The sequence below is a fragment of the Anolis sagrei genome, chromosome 6 (genome assembly GCF_037176765.1).
Source record: "Anolis sagrei isolate rAnoSag1 chromosome 6, rAnoSag1.mat, whole genome shotgun sequence".
NCBI classification, from domain to species: domain Eukaryota; kingdom Metazoa; phylum Chordata; class Lepidosauria; order Squamata; family Dactyloidae; genus Anolis; species Anolis sagrei.
Window position 1 is genome coordinate 15,965,553 of NC_090026.1, and position 19,075 is coordinate 15,984,627.

General features: G+C 44.5%; 1 protein-coding gene across 1 annotated transcript; it reads right to left on the minus strand.

Moving 5' to 3' along the window:
• Positions 1–229: 229 nt before the first annotated feature.
• Positions 230–17,704, minus strand: PHKG2 (phosphorylase kinase catalytic subunit gamma 2). The gene is made up of 10 exons (XM_060780210.2): positions 17,607–17,704; positions 13,519–13,655; positions 11,088–11,263; positions 8,801–8,855; positions 7,851–7,916; positions 7,572–7,735; positions 6,607–6,697; positions 5,237–5,390; positions 3,251–3,373; positions 230–1,061 (listed from the first exon to the last, which is right to left on the minus strand). Exons 2-10 carry the CDS (start codon positions 13,611–13,613, stop codon positions 777–779), a joined length of 1,209 nt encoding a protein of 402 aa, XP_060636193.2. The 5' UTR covers positions 13,614–13,655; positions 17,607–17,704; the 3' UTR covers positions 230–776.
• Between the last annotated feature and the right edge of the window lie 1,371 nt (positions 17,705–19,075).

Here is a 19,075-nt window from a genome sequence, read left to right on the forward strand (position 1 = left end):
ATAAATAGGGTCCCTATTGACTCATCTTTTCTAAGCCTCTAATGTTGCCCCAAATGCTTAAATGGTTCCCCCGCTAAGAGAATTACTGAACCCTGGGGATCCAGTTCAGAATGGGGCTATTCAAGTCTTGTTGGTTGTTAGTCAATAGCCTTTATGAAAGCAACATCATCTCCCAACAAAAATGCCTTATTCCTGCTTTGAGACGTAAAGGAAGCCAGAGTCAAAGGTTGGTTTTGGAATTGTTCCATTTTTATTCCAATTCTGGCTTCATGGAGGGAGTGGGCAGAGGAATGATACAACTGCAAAAATGTCATGATTCCACAGCGAAGGCCAGACCTGATCCCAAAATCCCACCCACACTGACTGGACATGATGCTTGTTCCCTTGGCGACGAGAAAAGAAGTGAAAAGAACTGAGGTCCAAAATCTTCCGTTCTTGCACTGAACTGATGTCAGACTCCCAACAAGTCTGCCTAATATTTACACATGAAATAATATTGGTGCTCTGTACTCCTACTCACATTAATATAGGATTGCTTGGCCTTTCGAGAAGTATTAGGGAAGCCTTGTTCCGATTCGCCACGAACTCAAGTTCCCAAAATCCTTGCCTGTGCCCTGGAAAACTGGACCCTTTTGCATGCAAGGGCAAGTGGACCTCCCACAGGAGGGCCCAATGTCTTGCCATTTGGCTGAGAGGAGGTAAGGGAACAGGTCAGAGAGCCCCCTCTGCCTGCCCGCCTCCCTTGCAGGAGCCGGCAACTAGTCTTCATCTGCTCCCTAGTTGGGAGGGTCGTCCACCGTGGATGAAGGGCCTTCCTCGCCTTCCGCACTGAGCAGGACGAGCTGAATGGCCTTTGGGACGTTTTCGAAGAGGGCAGCCCGGTTCTGTTGCTCACCCTTTTTGACCCAGTGCCCGTAGATGCGGAAGGCGCATGCGTCAATCAACTTGCGCACCCCCTTGAGCGAATAGGGGTCACTAAGCAGGAGCTCCTTGGTGACGGGCCGCACCCGCCGGTAGTTGGAGAAGATGCGGAGAGAGGCCCGCACGGTCCAGGCAATGACCTGCAGAAGGGAAGAAGTAGGAATGACCACTGAATAGCTAACACTCCACAGGGACTATATCCCAAGTTCAAGATGGAGAGGAAAAGGCAGGAGGAGAATAAAGAACATGAGTGCATCCATGGAGCATCTCAAAAGTTTTGTCTATTTGACAAATGGGCCACTTCTATCCCTCTTCCTAGAACTTTGCAGACTATGCATTCCCTCAATCACACAAACCACTTCCCAGTATTTCTAAATGAGAGACATGTTGAAAGTGCACTTTACAATATCCTTTATAAACAAGGATCTGGTGAGTCAAGCTTCCAAGGTATTGTAATAGGTAGTAATAAGTATTCTCCATGGGTTTGCACAATGTCTTCGGTTTAGAAGAAATTAGTTACTGGGTTGCTGTGAGTTTTTCGGGCTGTATGGCCATGTTCCAGAAGCATTCTCTTCTGACATTTCGCCCACATCTATGGCAGGGATCCTCAGAGATTGTGAAATCAGTACAAACTAGCTAGCTATTTGTTTGTTTACTTTATTTATGCCCCTACCTTCCTCACCCTGCAGGCTTACAAACTCCAGCAAAAATAAATTAAATGCTGCATCACAAAACACCAATAAAACAAGCTATATCAAGCTATAAACAGATAAAAATATAAACAAGTTAACACAATAAAAGTAATAAGACAAATTAAAAACATAGCAAATTATAAACATAACAAAGTGCTGAGTCATGGTTTCCTTGCTAATTGATTTTCCCATGGTCATTATTCAAGCTGTTGAGGTTGATTCTGTAGTATCCTATTCTCCGAACACCTGTGTACAGAGACAGGCCTTTTCCTGAAGACCAGGAGGGATGGGGCCAGCCTGATGTCACCGGAGAGGGAGTTCCACAACCAAGGGGCCACCACTGAGAAGGCCGTCTCTTGTCCCCACCAGTCGCACTTGCGAGGGGGTGGGACTGAGAGCACAGCCTTCCCAACAGATCTTAAATCTCTAGTAGGCTCATAAAGGGAAGTACATTCGGACAGATAAGTTGGACTAGAACCATTTAGAGCAGTTTTCCTCAACCTGGGGGTCGGGACCCCTGGGGGGGGGGTCATGAGGGGATGTTGGAGGTGTCGCCAAAGAGCATAAAAAAACACAGAAAACCCCTTAATGCAGTTCTTCATGTCATGGTAACCCCCAACCATAAAATTAAAGCTACTTCATAGCTTTAATTTTGCTACTGTTATGAATCGTGATGTATTTACATTCACTGGACCACATTTGGCACAAATACCCGATACGCCCAAATTTGAATACTGGTGGGGTTGAGGGGGATTGATATTGTCATTTGGGAGTTGTAGTTGCTGGGATTTATAGTTCACCTACAATCAAAGAGTGTTCTGAACTCCACCAAAGATGAAATTGAACCAAACTTGGCACACAGAACTCCCATGACCAACAGAAAATACTGATTTGGTGGGCATTGAGCTTGAGTTTTGGAGTTGTGGTTCACTTACATCCAGAGAGAACTGTGGACTCAAACAATGATAGATCTGGACCAAACTTGGCATGAATACTCAGCATGCCAAAATGTGAACAGTGGTGGAGTTTGGGGGAAATAGACCTAGACATTTGGGATTTATAGTTCACGTACAATTGGAGATTATTTTAAATCCCAGCAACAATAGAATTGGGCCAAATTTCCCACACAGAAACCCTATGGCTTGAAAGGACTCGCTGGCATGAGTTTCCTTCCAGCTTTGCACACTCCCTTTCACCTGCACATTCGCACCATGCTGCCATGCACTGAGCACACCTGCTCTCCCCTCCATTTGGAGTCTCAGAAACAGCCCTCCCCTTGGCTAAGAGGCTAGCCAATCACAGCAGAGGAGAGCTTTTGGTGGGAGGATTCACCATCTGTTTCCAAAAAGGAAGAGAAGAACAGGCGAAGAGATCTCCAGCCTTCTCTGCCAAAAGGATTCCTAAGACCATCAGAAATATATGTTTTCTGATGATCTTTGGCGATCCCTCTGAAACCTACTTGCGACCCCACCAGGGTTCCCGACACACAGGTTGAGAAATGCTGCTATAGACCATTTTAACTGAAAACAGAAACATCTGAGACAAAATGGAGGCCTGTGACTCTTAACATCATCACTTTTCTCCTCCTGTATGAATTTTAGCAAATAATAAATGTGACCAAGAGGAAGGAGACTTACCCTGAATTTGCGATAGGGACTGAAGTGCCGGCACTCCTTCCCATAGCGATGGAAGAAAGGGTGTTGCAGAGCCTGCTCAGCTGTCAAACGTTCTGCCGGATCCACCTGCAGCAGCCGTGAAATCTGCAAGACGTTATTGGGTCGTCAGGACATTTAGGAAAAAGTCAGACGCAAAGGCCACACTGCTGGATCACAACACAGAAAGGTAAAGGATTCGGAGCAAAAGAACCACAGTCAGCCCTCTACCTTTGTGGGATTAAGTTTTGTAGATGTGATTATTCAAGGATTTACTTAATACGACATTATGTTCTGTATAGGAATCTCTATGTTCTAAGGTTTAACTCTATCATCAACTTCTGCCAGATGCACATTTTTCAAGGCAGAAATCCTATGTCTACAGAAAAAGGGTTTTGAAACTCAAGGGTCTTCCCTTTCTTTGAAAGGCTGAAGCAAGATTCTCGAAACCACAGACTTCCTTGATTCTGCAGAAGTCTCAAAGTAAGAGTGACTCTTAAGTTACATGTAATGTGTTGTTGAAGGCTTTCATGGAAAGAATCACTGGGTTGTTCTGAATTTTCTGGGATGTATGGCCACGGTCTGGAAGCATTCTCTCCTGATGTTTTGCCCACATCTATGGCAGGCATCCTCAGAGGTCTAAGATCTACAGAGACACTTGCTGGAATACCTCAGCAATCAAGAGTCCAAAAGTGGCAGGCTCAAACCGAGAACCTCAATCAATGGCTGATACCATACGAAGACTCCCCCCTCGGCACACAGAAAACTGGCCGACTTGGAAGGCGCTGAACAGACTGCGCTCTGGCACCACGAGATGCAAAGCCAACCTTAAAATGGGGCTACAAAGTGGAATCCACAACATGCGAGTGTGGAGAAGAGCAAACCACTGACCACCTGCTGCAATGCAACCTGAGCCCTGCCACATGCACAATGGAGGACCTTCTTGCAGCAACACCAGAGACACTCCAAGTGGCCAGATACTGGTCAAAGGACATTTAATCAACTACCAAGCTTGCAAACTTTGTATTTTGTCTGTTTGTTTAAAAATACAACACAACTGTTCGGTCTGCTCCTGACACGATAAATAAAATAAATATCCTCAGAGGTTGTGAGGTCTGTTGGAAACTAGGCAAGTGGGGTTTATATATATATGTCCAGGGTGGGAGAAAAAACTCTTATCTGCTTGAGGCAGGTGTGAATGTTGCAATTGGCCACCTTGATTAGAATTTTTTGGCCTTGCAGCTTCAATGTCTGGCTGGTTGCTGCCTGGGGGAATCCTTTGTTGGGAGGTGTTAGCTGGCTCTGATTTATTCTTCTTGTCTGGAAGTCCCCCTTCTTTTGAGCATTACTCTTTATTTACTGTTCTGATTTGAGAATTTTTTAAAATCCTGGTAGCCAGATTTTGTTCATTTTCATGGTTTTTTTCCTTTCTAAAGACAAGTGTTCCTCAAGCAGAGTGAATATAAACATAGCGTAAAATTATTAACAACATATGTACTAGGAAGAGTGAATAAAAATAACACTCAAAAACAGGGAGATACCAGAAAAGAAATAATCAGATTCTCCCAGGCAGTAAGCAGTCATATTTGAAGCTGTAAGGCCATTAAATGCTAATCAAGGTGGCCAATTGCAACGCTCACACTTGCCTCAAACAAACAAGAGTTCTTTCTCCCACCCTGGACATTCCACAGATATATAAGCCTTACTTGCCTCGTTTCCAACAGACCTCACAACCCCTGAGGATGCCTGACACAGATGTGGTTGAAACGTTAGGAGAGAATGCTTCTGCAGCATGGCCATACAGCCCGGAAAACTCACAGCAACCCAGTTACATGTAACTCTTTACTCCTTATGTAAATGCACAATTAATCAGATATACAAGTGTAGTCTTAGTTGTCCCATCCTTAGTCTTTTCTAATGACAGACAGCCCCAGATATGTGACAGTTATGCAATTTTCAAAAATATCATACCAGGTCCTTGACTGTGTCCGACCGGTCATCCCACTCTGGCGAGCCAAACTGATACTGCCCTTCCATGATCATCCGGAGCATCAGCATCTGCTTGCGATGCCAGAAAGGAGGAGAGCCGGCCAAGAGAGTGAAAAAGATGACTCCACAGGCCCAACTGTGGGAGATGGGAGGAAAAAAGAGCTGTATTTTTGTGTACCTGCTCCAGACCCATCCTCCATCATGAACCAAAAAAAGATGGCTGAGGAAGTGGAAAAGGTTCAGCATCACAGCTGTTCATATTTTCTTAGAATATCATTAAACTATTTGTAAAGCCATGCTACTAGATCTTACAACGGCAAGGAAAAGAAACAGCCCACAAATGTGTATTATCATATAAGGGGAAGCCTATTCTGTCCTAACAATTCTCCAGAACTCAACCCAGTGAGAAGACTAAAAGGACACCTGATGAAATACCCTCTTCCACACAGCCATTCAAGCAGTGGTTCTCAACCTTCTTAATGCTGTGACCCCTTAATAACGTTCCTCATGTTGTGGTGACCCCCAACCATAACATTATTTTCGTTGCTACTTCAGAACTGTAATTTTGCTACTGTTATGAATCGTAATGTAAACATATGATATGCAGGATATGTTTCTATTCACTGGACCAAATTTGTCACCAATACCCGATATGCGCAAATCTAAATACTAGTAGGGTTGGGGGCGGGGATTGATTTTGTCACTTGGGAGTTGTAGTTGTTGGGATTTATAGTTCACCTACAATCAAAGAGCATTCTGAACTCCGCCAACGATGGAATTGAACCAAACTTGGCACACAGAACTCCCAACAGAAATATACTGGAAGGGTTTGGTGGGCACTGACCTTGAGTTTTGGAGTTGTAATTCACCTACATCCAGAGAGCACTGTGGACTCAAACAGTGATGGATCTGGACCAAACTTGGCACGAATACTCAATATGCCCAAATGTGTACTCTGGTGGAGTTTGGGTAAAATAGACCTTGACATTTGGGAGTTGTAGTTGCTGGGATTTATAGTTCACCTTTTAATTTTTTTTTAATGTAATTGTCTGGTTGATACTGACACGATAAATAAATAAATAGTTCACCTACAATCAAAGAGCATTCTGAACCCCACCAATAATAGAATTAGGCCAAACTTCCCACACAGAAGCCCTATGAATAACAGAAAATACTGCTCTTTTCTTTGGCAGCTCCTCTGAAACCCCCTCGTGACCCCCCCCCCCCCCAGGAGGACCCGACTCCCAGGTTGAGAAACGCTGCATTAAAGGAACATAAGGCCTGTCCAGTTTTCATTCTGGCAACTCTGCCCTCGTCCCACCCCTCAAAGGATAGAAACCAGTGCAACTTACAGGTCCACCTCCTTCCCATATCCAGAGTGCGTCTCATCCATGGAGCATTTTAGGATCTCGGGAGCCAAGTAGCCTGGCGTTCCACACAACTCTAAGAGAAAGGGGTTGATAGAATCAAAGAAGGCAAAGAAGCACAAGATAGGGATATCAGGGCAGTAGCCATAGCTGTTCATAGATGTTCAGCCCATCAAAAGCAACCTCTCCCTATCGAAAGTAGCAATGGTCATAAGTCTACCCTTATGGTCGACTGCATTCAGCTGGTGCAAGACAGAGCCCTAATAAAATGGATCTACCCCCAAAATTTAGAAAAAAAAACATTACTATTTTGGTTGTCGAAGGCTGGCATGGCCGGAATCACCGAGTTGCTCTGAGTTTTCCGGGCTGTATGGCCACGTTCTAGAATAGTGGTCCCCAAACTATGGCCCGGGGGCCAGATACAGCCCTCCAAGGTCATTTACCCAGCCCTCGCTCAGGGTCAACTTACGTCTGAAATGACTTGAAAGTACACAGCAACAATCCTATCTCACCAGCCAAAAGCAGTCCCATACTTCCCATTGAAATACTAATAAGTTTATATTTGTTTAAATTGTTCTTCATTTTAATTATTGTATTTTAAGTATTTTTGCACTACAAATAAGATATGTGCAGTGTGCATAGGAATTCATTCATGTTTTTTTCAAATTATAATCTGGCCCTCCAACAGTTTGAGGGACTGTGACCTTGCCATCTGTTTAAAATGTTTGAGGGCCCCTGCTCTAGAAGCATTCTCTCCTGATGTTTTGCCCACATCTATGGTAGGCAAACTCTGAGGATGTAGGCAAAATGTCAGGAGGGAATGCTACTGGAACATGACCATACAGCCCCGAAAACTCACAGCAACCCATTGCTATTTAGGATTACAACCGCTAGCCCACACTGTTGGTGGGTCCACATCTGCCCACCCCTCCTTCCAACCCCATCCCCACCTCGCAGCTTCTCCCCCGGCTCCAAGTGACAGGAGAAGCCGAAATCCGAGAGCTTGATGGTGAGTTCATCGTCCATAAGGATGTTCTCGGGCTTGAGGTCTCGGTGGATGATGTGGTTGGCGTGAAGGTAGCTCACAGCCTCCAAAAGTGCTCGCATGATGCACCTGAAAGCAAGCCAGAGAAGAAGCTTTGGCTGCTGCAGTCATCATTGTGGGGCTGGAACACAACAAAAGGGACTTTTCTCCCTATCAGGCCTCTGCAAAGGGCACTGTGCCTCACCTGGTCTCTTTCTCGCTCAGGGTTACCTTCTCGGTAAGGTAGTCAAAAAGCTCTCCACGCCTCATCCTGCAGGGAAAACGTGGTCAGATAAATCTCCACCTTGCAATAACAGTAAGCAACACCATGGGACCAGGGACTGTTGGAATTCTACCTCACACTGCCCAAGTCTCAAGTCCTCAATGAGAAAATGATGACAAGAACTTTCATGACATCACTTCTTGTCACCATTTTGAGAGGGACTGCAGAGAAAAATGAATATATTTTGGAGATGTACAGAATTCTGGTGTATTTTTGGGGGTGGGGGGGGGGGATGTTGATATTCTTACATATTTTCACACATGGGGTAGGCTTTCTGTGATTTGGAAGCAAAACATAGATTGAGGAAGGGAACAAGCTTGTTTTCTGTTGCTCCAGAGACTAAGAAACACAGCAACAGAAACAAATTGCAAGGAAATATTTCTCCTAAACATTAGGAAGAACCTCCTGATAGTAAGAGCTGTTCAGCAGAGGAAAATGCTCATTGGAGTTCAGTGGACTCTAGTGGCTAGATGTGTTGTCGAAGGCTTTCATGGTCAGAATCACTGGGTTGCTGTGAGTTTTCTGGGCTGCATGGCCATGTTCCAGAAGTATTCTCTCCTGACGTTTCTCCCACATCTATGGCAGGCATCCTCAGAGGTTGTGAGGCCTGTTGGAAACTAGGCAAGTAAGGTTCATATATGTTTCCCCCACCTTGGACATTCCACAGATATATAAATCTCACTTGCTTAGTTTCCAACAGACCGCCCACATCTATGGCCTTGTGAGTTTCCAACCAAACCTCACAACCTGTGAAGATGCCAGTCATAGATGTTGGCGCAACATCAGGAGAGAATGCTTCTGGAACATAGCCATACAGCCCGGAAAACGCACAGCAACCCAACAGCTTCTGCTTCTCGTGCTTTGATACTTACAAATCAAATACCAGGAACATGAAGGTGGAGGTCTCATAGGAATCTATAAGAGTAACTGCGGGTGGAAAGAAAAAGGAGTCAGATTATGCAATAATACCATGTCAGGGCCAGTCCTACCATTGGAAACATTGCGCCATTGTTGAGGCACAATGTGTTCCTTCTGAACACACACATTCTGACTAAAAGACAAAACTACACATAGCATGTCCGAGACTTCCTTTCTCCACCCGTGACTTAGGTGCTTATTTCAACATTATTTGCACGTTGTTTCCAATGGGATACATTACTACAGTGACGCAGGGCTCAGAGTAACTTGTTATCCCCTTGCAGGCTATAGTATTGATTCAAGGTTTTGTGAAATAAGCTCGCTCCAGGGTGATTGGGAAAAGGAAAAGGATGTCAACACAGAGGTCCTAGGATGAGTTTTTAGATTACCAAACATGGCTTGTAAACTGGTATTAACTGAGTACAGGAAACAAGAGCCCGGTATATAATTACTGAGAATTAATAAACGCATTATCTGATAGCTTCCAGATCAGTGGAGTGTTGTATCTGCTCCGGGTTTAGTCTGATCCTTAAAGGAAGTATTAAAGGTGTCTAACTTGTTTTTGTTGGGTGAGTGGGCTTAATAACAAAAGACCCTCCCCATAAATGTACAGCAGAGTAACATAGCAGCAGCGTGAACGAGCACCAGTAGCCCAAAGTGATAAAAAGAACGTAAACACACAGGCCAATGTTATCTCTTCCATAGGAGGCTTTTCTTTGTAGTAAAACAATATGGTTACACTGTTTACAAGAACTAGATTTCCATAACACAAATAAACAAATCATAGTAGCTTTACACACAGCAGCCTTCACACTGGAGCTTTCTCACACAAGGCTTCTCTCACACAGAGGTTTGCCTCACACTCCTCAGGACGACACTAGCTTTGGCCCACTAACTCTAACAGGCTTCAGTCTACTCACTCTCCTTAGCATGACACTAGCTTCAGCCCACTGACTCTAACAGGCTTTGGACTACTCAACTACTCACTCTCCTCAGGACAACACTAGCTTTAGACCAGTGACTCTAACAGGCTTCGGCCTACTAACTCTTTCAGTGCTTGACTCACATTTTTGTAATTTAAAATACCTAGTTAATTTTTAATATTTCTTGGAGAGCTCCTTCAATATCTGGACTAAAACCAAGATCAGACTGTCCACTCCATTGTCCAAATGTTCCTAAATGTACAAAATGTACCTAAATGTAAAATTATAAATACATAATTACAGTAAGAAACCCGTATCTACAGGGGATGTGTTTCTGAATGGACCTCAGGTGTGTGTGTGTATAGTGTGTGTGTGTGTGTGTGTGTGTGTGTGTGTGTGTGTATATATATATATATATATATATATATATATATATATATAGTGTGTGTGTGTGTGTGTATATATATATAAATATATATATATATTCAATCAATCAATCAATTTATTAATGCTCTGACCAATGGTCATATGCATTTACTAGGCATGGCAGGGCAATCCATAGTTCTAAATGGTTCTAAAGTACTTACAAAACTAGACGACGCTGGTGCTTTGCTTCTAAAGTGTTGCTAAAGTTCTGGTGGTGAAAATTTCAGAACTCTAACAAAACTTTCAAAATTTCAGAACTCTAACAAAACTTTCAAAATTTCAGAACTCTAACAAAACTTTCAAAATTTCAGAACTCTAACAAAACTTTCAAAATTTCATTATTATTTCGTTATTGGCTATTGTTATAACCAAATTTTGAAAGTTTTGTTAGAGTTCTGATATTTTCACCACCAGAACTTTAGTAACACTTTAGAAGCAAAGCACCAGCGCCCCCTAGTTCTGTAAGTAGCGCCATTTAGAACCATGGATTGCCCATGCCTAGTATTTACACCAACATCAAATAAATGAAACTGCAGATATGACCAATTCCATTTGATCACCTCATTTCCACTCTCAATATAACATATAGTTGCATTGATGGAGCTAGATATTCCTAGAGAAATGTACTTTCTTGAAATTTGCTGAATCTTCCAATGTTGTTCTATGGTAACATTCAAGGGGAAATATAGCATCCAATTGCCTGGAGGATCTAACAGATTTCTAGAAGGACCATTTTCCTCTCAAGTGTGGATAAGTGAAACCACGGATATGGGTTCAACTGTTATAAGGGTCTTACTTTGCAGGAGAAAAATATTAAATGAAGTTTGAGTGAAAATGCCAGGATACACATGAAGGTTTCAGAGAAGTATGCTTGGAGGAAATCTCCACTCACTGATGAAGGGATGGCCAGAGACCTGGCGCAAGATGGCAATCTCTTTGCTGGTTGACGAGCGCACCTCCTCCAGCTGCTGTGGAGTCATGCGCTCTGGGGTTACCTCGATAATCTTCACCGCATACTCCTGCCCTGTTTGCTTGTGGATGCATCGCCGGACCACACTGCTCACTCCCCTGCAGGTGGATATAATGGGTGGGAAGAGAATGGGGAAAAAATCCAAGGAAAAGGTGAAGTTTCCAGAAACACCGAAAACACTGTGAGAAGGAAACACAAGATCTTCCTCTTTCCATACTATCTTTATATACTGTATAAAATCTCAGCCTGCATATGTTTGTGCTTGCAAAACTCAAAAAACAGTTGGTCGATTGACTTGACATTTTGACACAACGTTGCATTCGAATACACATGTGTATTTAGAGTAAAGCAAGCAGTCCTGGAATAGACAAAGTGGAATCTGGGATGCCCAAAGTAACCACTCACAGCCTAGCTTTCATTTTACCTCAGCAGCATAAGAAATGAAAACTGAGCTCTAACAACCAATTGCTGCACAGTTTTCCTTTTACCTCTACTGCTGAGGTAAAAGGAAAACAGTGCAGCAATTGGTTGCTAGAGCTCAGTTTTCATTTCTTATGCTGCTGAGGTAATAACAACAAAGATATAACAGCATATCACAGAGCAGCTTTCATTTTACCTCAACGGAAGAAGAAATAACAGCCAATCACAGCACAGCTTTCCTTTTACCTCAGCAATATAAGAAAAAACCAAGCAATCACGGAGCAGCTGTCATTTTACCTCAGCAGTATAAGAAATGAAAGCTGTGCTGTGATTAGTTGCAATTGGGAACTTACGAAATCTTATTAGGAGGAAACCATGAAAATGAAATCAAGGAGGAAACCATGAAAATAAACAAAATCTGGCTACCCGTATTAAAAGACTCTAAAATCAAAATAGTAAATAAAGATCAACACTCAAAAACAGGGGAATTCCAGACAAGAAATAATCAAGACAAGCTATCCACCTCCCAACAAAGGATTCGCCCAGGCAATAAGCAGCCAGACTTTGAAGCTGCAAGGCCATTAAATAGTAATCGAAGTGGCCAAATGTAACATTCACACTTGCCTCAAGCAGACAAGAGTTCTTTCTCCCACCCTGGACATTCCACAGATATATAAACCCCATTTGCCTAATTGAATCCAGACAAGACAGAGGTACTCCTGGTCAGTTGTAAGGCCGAACAGGGTATAGGGTTACAGCCTGTGTTGGATGAGGTTACACTCCCCCTGAAGACGCAGGTTCGCAGCTTGGGTGTGATCCTGGACTCATCGCTGAGCCTGGAACCCCAGGTTTCGGCGGTGACCAGGGGAGCATTTCCACAATTAAAACTTGTGCGCCAGCTGCGCCAATAACTTGGGAAGTCTGACTTGGACACGGTAGCCCACGCTTTGGTTACATCCTGTATAGACTACTGCAACACGCTCTACATGGGGTTGCCTTTGAAGACTGTTTGGAAGCTTCAAATGGTCCAACGGGCGGCCGTCAGATTACTAACAGGAGCAGCACTCAGGGAGCATGCAACTCCTCTGCTGCGCCAACTCCACTGGCTGCCAGTTTACTACCGGGCACAATTCAAAGTGCTGGCTTTATCCTTTAAAGCCCTAAACAGTTCCGGCCCAGCTTACCGGTCCAAACGTATCTCTCCCTATGAACCAGCTAGGAGGTTAAGATTGTCTGGGGAGGCATTGCTCTCGGTCCCGCCTCCTTTTCAGATGCAATTGGCGGAAACGAGAGACAGGGCCTTCACATTGGTAGCCCCTTGGCTATGGAATGCCCTCCCTAGGGATTTTAGATCGACCCCCTTCCTCCTAACATTTCGAAAAACAGTTAAAACCTGGCTTTTTGAGAAAGCATTTGCAAATGCAGCGCAACAGGCTAATTTAAATTCACAGAACAATTGGACTACGCGTTTGGAAAATGACTTTAGTAATGAAATGCTGAGGGCGTGTGTTGGTCGAGAATGATGGATCTCGACCAAACTTGGCATGGATACTCAATGTGCCCAAATGTGAACACTGGTGGAGTTTGGGGAAATAGACCTTGAGATTTGGGAGTTGTAGTTTCTGAGATTTATAGTTCATCCCCAATCAAAGAGCATTCTTAACCCCACCAATGATAGAATTGGGCCAAACTTCCCACACAGAACCCCCAAGGCCAATAGAAAATACTGTTTTCTGACTATCTTTGGTGGCCCCTCTGACACCCCCTGGTGACCCCCCCAGGGGTCCTGGCCCCCAGGTTGAGAAACGCTGTTCTACATTATCAATTTCCTGATATTGACACAGTATTTTAGGTGAGATCTGACCAAAGCAGTTGCATATTATCTACTGCTGAATCTTCAACGTATCCCCTTCTAATCCCATCTCGAACCCACCTGCCAATAACATCCTTGGGATCATACTTCTGGTAGAACTCCTTGGCTCCGGCCCAATCTGGGAGCTCATCGTCCAGACCCACGTCCCGGGTCATCCTGCAGCAGGGCTGGTCGGGTGAGATGTGTAGACCGGACGCCTGAAAAACAAAGCAAGGGGGGGATAACAGTAAGAGAGAAGCCGGCAATGAAGTGAACAGTTCATGGGACAGACTGGCACACACTTTCCCAAGAATCATAGAGTTGGAAGAGACCTCATGGGCCATCCAGTCCAACCCCATTCTTCCAAGAAGCAGGAAAATTGCATTCAAAGCACCCCTGACAGATGGCCATTCAGCCTCTGTTTAAAAGTCTCCCATCAAGGAGCCTCCACCACACTCAGGGGAAGTGAGTTCCACTGCTGAACAGCTCTCACAGTCAGGAAGTTCTTCCTAATGTTCAGATGGAATCTCTTTTCCTGTACTTTGAAGCCATTGTTCTGCATCCCAGTCTCCAGGGCAGCAGAAAACAAGCTTGCTCCCTCTTTCCTATGACTGCCTCTCACATATTTATATATAGCTATCATGTCTCCTCCCAGCCTTCTCTTCTTCAGGCTAAATGCCCAGCTCTTTAAGCCGCTCCTCATGGGGCTTGTTCTCCGGACCCTTGATTATTTTAGTTGCCCTCCAGCTTGTCAATATCTCTCTTCAATTGTGGTGCCCAGAATTGGACACAATATTAGACGCAAAGGGAAGACCCTTTCTTGCTAGAGGCCACAGTGACCAGGCAGCGGAAGTCACTCCAGCAGCTGGAGAGATAAGAAGGGTAATAAAGATAAAAGGCAAAGGGAATAGGATGCAAGGAATCCCTTGTGCAGATAGAGACATTCTGATCCACACGTTGCATTTTCAAGAACGATAAACATGAAATATTTCATTGGGAAGAAGAGCCCAATCTGTGAACAGAACATTGCATTGTGAGTGGTTACTTTGGTTACTATGATGGGCCTATAATTTAAAATCGTAGAATGTTTACCTTTCTTTACCAAGGAATAGAAAACCTAGGCCTTCCCAGATTTTTTGAAGTATAACTCCCACAATCCTGTCAAAGAATCATCAAGTTGGAAGAGACAACATGGGACAGCCCTCAGCCATGCAGGAAAAGCACAATCAAAGAACCCCTGACAGATAGCCATCCAGCCTCTACTTAAAAGTCTCCAAAGAAAGAGCTCCCACCACACTCCGAGGCAGAGAGTTCCACTGTTAAACAGCTGTATGCCACTGTCCATGATGGATTTATAGGGCAAAAGAGGATCATGTTCCCCACCTTCCTATTGGGCCATCAAACAATTCCAAATCAAAAGGAATAGAATAACAAAGAGATAGAAACATTCAGATAATAAATGTGAGATTTGTAGCATTGAGTTTTTGTGAGTTTTCCGGGCTGTAGGGCCATATTCCAGAAGTATTCTTTCCTGATGTTTCGCCTGCAGAGCAAGGGCTCCACAGTTAGTAAGCCGGGCATCTGCATCTGTATTGTCATTTAGCTTTTGGGGTTTTTTAAGTCCTTTCTGCTGCTTTTTTTTTTTGGGGGGGGGGGGTTATGAGTGATGGTCACTCGTTGGCCTAATACGTGTATTGTGTCCAAACTTGGTGTCAATTTGCCCAGTGGTTTTTGAGTTATGTTAATCCCACAAACTGGGATTGCAGCTAAACTTTGGCCACATATTGATAAGAAAGGAAAGCTTAGAGAAGACAATGATGCTGGGGAAAATGGAAGGAAAAAGGAAGAGGGGCTGGCCAAGGGCAAGATGGATGGATGGCATCCTTGAAGTGACCGGCTTGACCATGAAGGAGCTGGGGGTGGTGACGGCTGACAGGGAGCTCTGACATGGGCTAGTTCATGAGGTCACGAAGAGTCGGAAGCGACTGAATGAATAAACAACAACAACACAAACAAACATTACATTTTTATTTATATACATACTAGCTGTACTTGTCACGTGTTGCTGTGGCCAGCCTTCCCTCCCTCTTTCTCTTCTTTCTTTCTTTCTTTCTTTCTTTCTCTCCTTCCTTCCCTTTTTTTCTTTCATTCTCTTCCTTCTCTTCCTCTTCCCTTCTTTTCCCCCTTATCTTTCCCTTCCTCTTTCTTCCTTCTCTGCCAATTCTTGGACTGCAACTCCCAGCAATCCTCCTGATAGATCTACCTACCTACCTACCTACTTATCTGTCTCTATCTAATCTATCTACCTGGAGGATTGCTGGGAGTTGCAGTCCAGGAATAGGAAATTGTAAATATGCAGGGATTGGGATGCTCTCAAAGAAATCCGAGGAGAAGAAAGCTTGCAGCTTGGAAACAGTGCATTTGGATCATCCTCCTCTCCTAAAGGGCCTGGTTGAGGAGATGCTGGGAGCTGTAGTCCGGAAGAGAGTGTGGCTATGCTATTGTGTGTTTTGTTTGCCGGGGGAGTCCTTTTGTGCGTGCGCTGTAGCGTCTTTTGGGGGGGGGGTTAGCTTTTTAAGTCTCTTCCACTGTGTTTTTCAGTGTTTTTATGAGTGATGGTCACTCATTGGCCTGATAGGTGTATTGTGTCCAAATTTGGTGTAAATTCATCTAGTGGTTTTTGAGTTATGTTAATCCCACAAACTAACATTACATTTTTATTTATATAGAAGCCGTCCCGTTGCTGTGGCCCAGTCTGGTGATCTCGAAAATAAAGTAACGAGAAAGTGTTGGTTTCTAATATATGCAATGTCTTGATGCTTGTGGATAAACAGTACTTCTTGTTGATTCTTTGTCAGTGTTGATGTAGAGATTGTCTGATTTGCCTACTCTGGAACATGCAACATATTATTGTCCTTCTTTAGGGGTCCCTTTCAAATCTATAATACTATATCTCTCTGCGTGTGTGAATCATATATATCTATATCTATGGCTGGATGGCTCTTTGTCAGGAGGGCTTTGTTTATGTTTTCTTGCTCTGGTGAAGGGAATTGGACTGGATGGCCTTGAGTATTTTATGTTGGTCATGGGGGTTCTGTGTGGGAAGTTTCACCCAATTCTATTGCTGGTGGGATTCAGAATGCTCTTTGATTGTAAGTGAACTATAAATCCTTGTAACTACAACTCCCAAATGTCAAGGTCGATTTCCCCCAAACTCCATCTGTGTTCATATTTGGGCATATGGAATATTTGTGCCAAGTTTGGTCCAGACCCATCATTGTTTGAGTCCACAGTGTTCTCTGGAAGTAGGTGAACTACAACTCCCAAACATAAGGTCAATGCTCACCAAGCCTTTCTAGTGTTTCTGTTGGTCATGGGAGTCCTGTGTGCTACGTTTGGTTCAATTCCATCATTGGTGGTGTTCAGAATGATCTTGGATTGCAGGTGAACTATAAATCCCAGCAACTACAACTCCCAAATGACAAAATCAGTTTTTTTTTTTGAGTGAAGGACATACATTGGGTTGTTAGGTGTCTTGTGTCCAAATTTGGTGTCAATTCCCCCAGTGGTTTTTGAGTTCTGTTAATCCCACAAACGCACATTACATTTTTATTTATATAGATGATCTCCAATTCCTGTGATTCACCTTCCTTGCCTCAATCTCAGCATCTACATCAGGCATGGGCCAACTTGGGCCCTCCAGGTGTTTTGGACTCCAACTCCCACAATTCCTAACAGCCTACCGGCTGTTAGGAATTGTGGGAGTTGAAGTCCAAAACACCTGGAGGGCCCAAGTTGGCCCATGCCTGCTCTACACTATAGCATTAACACAGTTTGACCCCACTTTAACTGCCATAGCCCAAAACTATGGAATCCTGGGAGTTGTAGTTTTTTCAGTCCTATCTGCCAAAGTCTGCTGATGCCTCCTCAAAGTAAAACCCCCAGGATTCCATAGCATGGAGCCCTGGCAGTTGTGTTAGCACTCTGCACAAGCTCAGAGGCACTCTTGCCTTAGGCTTCATGGCCTAGCATGGGCCAAAAAAGGACTGGGCTTCTGCTGGGAAGGGAAAGGAAAGGCTGCTGCACAAAACCCAACCTGTTTGAAGCCGACCCCAAAGGGCACCCCCAAGACGTCATCAAGCCCCGCCCCCCGCGCGCGAGACCCTCACCCGGCAGCGCCTTTCCCAGAGACTGAATGACCCCAACCACAGCCGGCGACTCCCAGTCCCCGCCTCCTTTGCTTTCCGATTGGTCCAGCTTGTCAATGAGTGACAGCACCTTTGCGCCAATCCAAAAAGGGATACTGTGCGGTGGGTGGAGGCTACTGAGGACAAAACCTATGAGACGAAAAATTGGAGGGGGATTGACGGGAGGAGAAGGGAGGAAACAGCCAATCAGAGTCCAGGGGCTGAAATTAGTGGGCGGGGTTTAAAACGGGAAGGGGGCTGCTTCCTATTTTGAGCACTAGAGGGCGAGAGGAGAAGTTGTCAGCCAATCGGAGGACGCTCCGAGGAGGGAGGGGAAGGAGGCATGTTATTGACACGCGGGGGAACCAATCGGCTGCCGGATTGTGAAGCCGCATTGAGAAGAGGCGCTTGGAAAACAAAGCCTGGGTCGAGCAACAGCCAATCGCGGGCGACGGAGGGCGGGACATAACAGGGAGGGGTTCATTCGAGGTTCCACAATAGAGAGTTAGAGGTCAGGGCAAGGTCGTGGTTTTGGCTGTTCTCCTTCAGTTCCTGGAGGTGTACTTTGGCGAGGCCCCGGCATTCTTTGCCAGGGAAAGGCTCTTAGAGGCCTTAAAAAAGCCACCTCTCCCAGGATTCTATAGCATTCAGCCAAGTGGTATCAACCCGCATTAAGTCTACAGTGTAGATGCACTCATAGTCCAGAAATCTCATTGCGTGCTCTCTATTTGATGGTAGTTTTTGTTCAAAGAAACTAATGTGGACTGTCTGCTTTGATAATCTGGATAATATGGCAGTGTAGAAGGGGCATGAGATGCACCCTCATTTTTTATAGATGTTTCAAGTGAGAATGAAGATGAAAAAGAGCAATTTAGAGCAGCCACGAAGAGCTGCATGTGGATCTGTGCACTTGGCAAGCAAAAAAGCCTGTGGTGCAGCTAGTTAGTAGCCAGCTGTATTAAATAATTACTGACTGAGAGGTCATGAGTTCGAAGCCAGCCTGGGTTGAAGTAAGATCCCGACCATCAATAGTCTAGCATGCTGTTGACCTATGCAGCCCCAAAGACAGTTGCATCCTTCAAGTAGGGAATTTAGGTACCGTTTTGTGTGTGGAGGCTAATTTAATTTACGACGCCATAAAAACCTCCAGCAGCGTGCAGAAGAATGAGGAAGTACTCCATCAAAGAACCCGGTGTCACAGGTGGACAGTGAAGCGGCAGCTCCTCCTGTGGCCAGAACCAAGCATACCCTCATGAAGCCGCAAAGCTGGAATGTTAAATTGCCTCTGTGTCTGCCTACATATGTTGTATGTCTAAATATGGGTGGCTTACCTGTAACCGTAGTTTCCTGAGTGGTCAGCTGTGAATTCACATATTTGGTATAATCCTGCGCTTGCGCAGGCAGCAACATTGATGCCTGCGCAAGTGCAGGAATATACTAAATGTGTGATT